This window comes from Melampsora larici-populina, assembly GCF_000204055.1.
Source record: "Melampsora larici-populina 98AG31 unplaced genomic scaffold MELLAscaffold_56, whole genome shotgun sequence".
Taxonomy (NCBI): domain Eukaryota; kingdom Fungi; phylum Basidiomycota; class Pucciniomycetes; order Pucciniales; family Melampsoraceae; genus Melampsora; species Melampsora laricis-populina.
This window is the reverse complement of record NW_006768820.1, coordinates 549,234-555,325: the sequence shown is the minus strand read 5'-3', so window position 1 is coordinate 555,325 and position 6,092 is coordinate 549,234. Positions and strand designations below refer to the sequence as shown.

The 6,092-nt window shown below is 36.5% G+C and overlaps 2 protein-coding genes across 2 annotated transcripts; one reads left to right on the top strand and one right to left on the bottom strand.

Annotated features, from left to right (window-relative positions):
* Positions 1–296: 296 nt before the first annotated feature.
* MELLADRAFT_117999 (alpha/beta hydrolase) lies at positions 297–2,700 on the top strand (the record flags this gene model as incomplete). The annotated part of the gene is made up of 7 exons (XM_007416031.1): positions 297–673; positions 747–759; positions 837–892; positions 988–1,230; positions 1,300–1,557; positions 1,666–1,999; positions 2,093–2,700. The coding sequence occupies 7 exons, from the start codon at positions 423–425 to the stop codon at positions 2,441–2,443; spliced, it is 1,506 nt and encodes a 501-aa protein (XP_007416093.1).
* A 905-nt stretch (positions 2,701–3,605) lies between these two features.
* On the bottom strand, positions 3,606–4,901 carry MELLADRAFT_39586 (uncharacterized protein; the record flags this gene model as incomplete). The annotated part of the gene is made up of 6 exons (XM_007416024.1): positions 3,606–3,858; positions 3,943–4,069; positions 4,150–4,231; positions 4,302–4,399; positions 4,499–4,582; positions 4,658–4,901. 6 exons carry the CDS (start codon positions 4,899–4,901, stop codon positions 3,606–3,608), a joined length of 888 nt encoding a protein of 295 aa, XP_007416086.1.
* Positions 4,902–6,092: the final 1,191 nt, after the last annotated feature.

Here is a 6,092-nt window from a genome sequence, read left to right as displayed (position 1 = left end):
CATAGCGGGTATGAGCATGACTTGTCAGTCTTGGTTAGTGATGGGTAGACTCGATTTTGTTGGATGAATAGGCTTGGTGCGGTATTGGTGAAATGTGATATTGTTTATCACCACATGTGTAGTGGGTATGTCATGTGAGTGGACACCATACGAGATTCAACGCGGGAAAGGTTTTGGAAGCCATACTTTCATGGGCTTTGAGTGACTGGCACTGCCAGTGCCAGTGCCAGCAGCCGGCTGCCAGCAATCTCCCAGAGGCCGCTACTTCCGGTCAACTTCCAAGGACAGTCAGGAGAGCTGATGATGTAATCTATTTTGACATAAACAACAGCAAACAGACAAACTATAAAAGACCAGCAAGACCCAAGACTCAAGACTATCATTCATTAATCACTTCATTTACTTTTGTTTTACTTATCATCATGACCAACAAATCAACATGGAAAGATTACATCCTAAAACCAATTCACAAATACATTCAAACCCTTCAAAAATCAATCTTAGGAGCACAACTAAAGCTTTATCATAGTACCACATCCATCAATTTAAATCCAAAAACCAATTCAACATCAACTACAAACCAAACGATCAATTTCAAACAACTTCTTAAAACTCATTGTCATCATCTTTTTGGTGATCAAGCTTACTATACTCCTCCCCTTGGAATGTTAAGGTACGTGTTTAATGTTTAAATCTACTTTTAATCTAGTACTAATTTAAACTCTTTTTGGTTCTTGATTGAAAAGTGGTCATGTTCAGGTAAGCTATTGAATACACCTCGACTGAATGTAGAAATCCAATACCGATCCATCACTTTTCTCGAATCTCATACATAGACACTTTGTTGTGCGGCAACCAATTCTTCAGTAACAGACAAAGTACACTACGAAAGGTATGTAAACCCCATCCAACTTTCCAAAAAAGACTGCACATATTAAGGTTCCTATCTGATTTTTGTTGATTTGGTTATTGTATTTTTTTTGGTAGAAAAATCATTCGAGTACCAGATGGAGGACAAATCGAAATCGATTTCTCACCACCCGGAGCCTTTGATAATCCAAAAGACCCAACTCCAGTTTTAGTTTTACTACACGGTTTAACAGGTGGTTCACATGAATCTTATGTTCGTGCCATGGTATCTCCCATCATTCAAGACCTAGGATGGAGAGTGATGGTGACCAATTTCCGAGGTTGTGCAGGATCTAAAGTCACCAGTCCAAAACTATACCAGTTTAGTCAAGACTTCATTCCGATTTTCACAAATCTAAATTCCTGATCATTTTTCTTCTTCTTTTTAAGTGCTGGAGCAACAGACGATCTAAGATCTTCTTTATTTTTCTTATCACATTTGATCCCCGCTGAAACCCATTTACACGGTATCGGGTTCTCATTAGGAGCCAATATCTTAGCCAAATATTTAGGAGAAGAAAAAGAAGCTAGTGTTTTAAGAACAGGTGTGGTCTTGGCTAATCCTTGGGACCTTTATAATGGTAATCTTTATTTAGAGTCTAGTTTTATTCAACGAATTTATTCTCGTGTACTTGCTTTTAGTCTAAGGTAAAGTAGATCTTCTTTTCAATTTGTTTTTTTTCATCTTTTATATAAATGAAATCCTAATCTGATGGGTTTCGTAAACCAAATCGTTTACTTTTTTTTCCTCTATAGATCAATGTTTAAACGTCATAAAGAATTTTTCTTAACAGCCAACCAGACCCAATCTAATGACTCATCAATGAAAGTAGATATCGATTTACTATTCTCTGATCCATATCAAACTCTCTACGAATTCGATACGATTGTGACTCGAGTGTTATGTGGATTTCCAAGTACCGAACATTATTATAAAACTCAATCTTCAGCTAACGTAGTCAGTCACGTAAGAGTACCACTCTTAGGTCTTAATGCTCTAGATGATGTGATTGCCAGTTCTAAAGGAGTTCCGATCCATGCTACTGTGGATAATCCTTACTTGGTACTAGGTCTTACAAAGAATGGTGGCGTAAGTTGTCCTTTTCATCTCTCATCATACTCTTTTACTGAGCTTGAGTTTAAATTGGTCGGTTTCTAACACGTGTTTTCTTGGTGATTTTAGCATCTAGGATGGTTCGAAGGTATCTTATTCGGTTCTAAACGATTCATAACTCGACCAGTATTAGAATGGTTCAAAACCCTAAACGATCACACAGATTGTTCAGCACCCAAAGATTCCTTACCCCAAGAACTTTCAAAAGTGTCAATTGGAGGACCAATGATTAAATCGATCACTCGACCCAACGAAATTGGTTTTCAATTGATCGATATCAAGTCGGCAAATGAAATGGAATGTCTTGGAGAAAGAGTGGCAAGGGAAACTTTGAAGGATGCTCAGTCTTGGGAATACTTGAAACTTGTTTTATGGGATGGTGGAAGATCTTGGAGAGAAAGAAAAGTTAAGAAAGATTAAACTTTGGGACGGAGGGGTGGTTTTCTCTTTGAGTTTTTCTTTTTTGGTGGGGGGTTTTGGATTGGTGTCACTGTAAGGAAGATTGAAGTAGGAAGGAAGGTTTTGTGTAGGGTTTTATTTTATAGAGTGAGGTTATTTTTTTGTAGGATCTTATGAATCGTAGTTTGGTGTAGGATTTGATAGATGTGATGTTTTTTGATTTGTATTTGAATGCATATGTTTGTTCATGGAAATGAAATCAATAGAGATTATCCACGAGGTTTGGTGATGGAAACTATCTTTGCAGTTATCAGATTTAAAAAGCTTGATTCAAAGATTCTGAGCTGATTTGATAGAGGTAAGAAGAGTCGAGGAGTGTGAGTTTGATGGTGAATGAATGATGAGAGTAATATTAGGTAAGATCCGTTCATATCAAGAAGTTCAGAAGTTCAAGTAATTTTCATATATCTCTTTACGTGAATTTGATTCCGGTGGTGGTCAAATGGAAAAGATACCAAACAAAACAAATTTAAAGGAAAGTCATCAAGATAAGATACATGATGAATTTGTTTTGGGGGAAATGATTCTGTTTTTTTTTTTTTCGATCCGTAAAACCGATCAGAACCTTGAAACCTTTATTTTGGATCATCATTTGACAATTCTCATGATGAGATTTATAGGATTCAAAATTATTGTTCTGAGTTTGAATTTCTAAGTAGAACAAGTTTTAATAGAAATAAATATTAGATTTTACAAAATATGATTTCTATTAAACCAAAAAAAAAACAGATCAAATCAAAAACAGATTAAATCACAACAGATAGAACAATGAAATGTGATCCATAAGATATTGTTATTCTTGATCAAAAGACAATAATCAATTAAAGATATTAAGGTGTAATTGAAAGCCAAAAAGAATCACAAGTTTCCTTGTTGGAATACATTCTTAAAGAAGTTCAGCTTGAAGAGAAGGTCTAGAAGGCACAAAGCTTTGAATAGGAGCTTCGACTTCTTTTTCTTGAGTGACCATTGGTTGATGGTCAACTTGAGTAGAAGGTCCAATGTCTTGAGTTTGAACTACGTTTGAAGAGAATGAAGGAGCAGGTCTTCTAGTGGTGGTAGGTTCTTTACCGGAGATTTGTACAACATGAGGTCCAGTGGCAGTAGCTTGTAAGAGAGGAGCCTATGAGACCGCATAGTATACAAAAAGTTGAGTCAGAAAGGGGTTTTCTAGAAGGGTTATCAGAAGGATTTGACGACTTACAGCTTGACCGATGGTACGATGACCTGATTCTAATCCGAATCGATCATAATCAATATTACGAATCGAATAAAGGTGTAAGAAGATGAATCCAGGTTTAGCAAGGACATCAAGGATACCATAGAAGATCATCTCTCCATTCACACTAATCACATTTCCACCATCACATAAACCCCTATATGCATCAAAGATTTACAAAATCGTCAGAAAATTTAAAAAACCAAATCATGTTTTGAAATGTGGTAAAAAGATTACGTACCATGCAATTGGGTAAAGCATCCATAAGAATGAAAGACTAAGAGCTCCTTTGATGTATGCTTGATGATTATCATCTCCTAATGCTTTGGCAGCTAAACGAGCAGGACCAATCAAAGTCCAGAAAACATCTAGTAAATAAAGACATAGAAAGTATGAGTAAAGTGATTTAGGTTCAGAGATACAAAGAAAGAAAGCAAGAGAGACTTACAAAGCATTGCAAGACAACCGAAAGCAAAGTAACCCCATTTGTAAGAAGAGTGTACTAAAGCTCCAACAAGTCCAGTAACAATCTAAAAAAATAAACAATTCTCACATTAGAATAGTATCAAAAGATATTAGTAAAAGAAAAAAGATGCTTACCATTATGATATCAAAGAAGATAGTAGCAAAGATTCCAGATAAAGGCATTCCAGTACTGAGTAATAAAGTCAAAAGTAAAAGTGGTGTGGTGATCACCCCTATTTGAATTACAACAAATTTAATTTAGAATCAATCTCTTTTCGTACCTTGAGAAGACCTATCAAATGAAGAAGTTGAAGAAGATAGAAAATACTCACAATCTATGTATCGAACATACCAAATTGACCTTGTAGGTGCAACAAATCCAGTAGCCAAATCACCTTGATTACGAACAAATTCCACTAAAAGAATAAAAAAAATACATGAGTTTATCAAGTTAATGTAAGATGAATTGATAAATTTAAAAATTGACGTACCCAAGATTGGAGTAGCTCCTAAATCAGAAGCCATTGAGAAATAAGCAATAGAGGCAGTAAAAAGAATAGCGACTCCAAGAAAATGAAAAGCTCGACGAGCCGGATTAAGTGTAAGAGAATAAGCTGTCAAACCAAGAGCACTAGTGATCATCATTGCGAATACCCACCACAAGAAATTACTTCCTGCAGTAGTGATATCTATATTAGCTACTGTAGGATTAGTAGAGATGACGTTATTAGACATGATGATAAAGTTGTGAATAGATTATTAAGATCAATTAGGATGGTTTTGAAAGACGAATTAAAAGGTTGAGTGGGATGGATTATTGTTCGATCTTCAGTCTGAGTATTATTAGAGAGGGTGTTTTGGAAATGATGAAAGGTAGGAGAAGGGTGAGGAACAGGTAGAGTTATATAGTTTACCAATTGGGCAACAAGCGCGCTGAACCCCTTGCTGCAATTAACTTACTGAAATAATCGAATTATGATCTAGTCTGAAGGGATGAGTTAGGATGGCGGGAACGTTGTAGGTAGATACTTCAGGTGCAAGCCATCTATTAGTATTACATAGTCAGGGTCAAAATCATCTTCAAAGTCATTTATCTATTGGAATAACCATGAGCTAGAGTACTATATAGTCGGAATGCTAATTTTTTGATACGGTCTGCTCAGTCAGTGATAAAATTTGACGGGTTGACCCTTCAGAAGGCTTGCATGACCATAAGCCTGGATTTGTCAATAAGGATTTTGATGTGAGGTGTTTGCGTTCTCAACCGTCTTCAATTCTGGTGTCAATTTTTATGCCAGTCCCAAATACGTCGCCAGTCATAACGAACCAGCTTGTGACGTTATCATCCTCAGTCTGAGATGACTATCACCCTGGGAATCATTTTCGAACGATTAGATCAAATTGGGGAGGTTCTAGTTTTGAACAAAACTTTTGCAATTCAACTAGTCTGTCTTGGAATATCGTAAATATCCAGCGGGAATTTGATGATGGAGGTTTGTCTAGCTCTAGGCGCAATGCAAGTGTTGTGAAGATTCTCAACTCTAATCTTCGAATCACCTGGTGATGTAGTCCAAGTTACCTTGATTTGAACGAGTCGATAGCCTAATATTGAGCTACATCGAAAGATGGCCAGACTGCAAATTATGTGACTTTGAGGCAATGCATCCTAAAAAGTGCACAGGCTTGAAATGCGTGATGAGGCTTGGCAGCGTATGCTCTGACCTTAATTCCTAGTGGCATTGTTCAATGAGAGTCGGACTGATGCTTTAGAAATTGACAAGTTACATAAACATACAATGAATGAGTGAGTACTAGTTAAATCAACAAGCTCAATATTGAGCCCAGATCATCGGTCTGTTGATAAAGATCATTGTGGAAACAAACTCCGCTGGTACATAGATATAAATATCACGTAGATTGGAATTC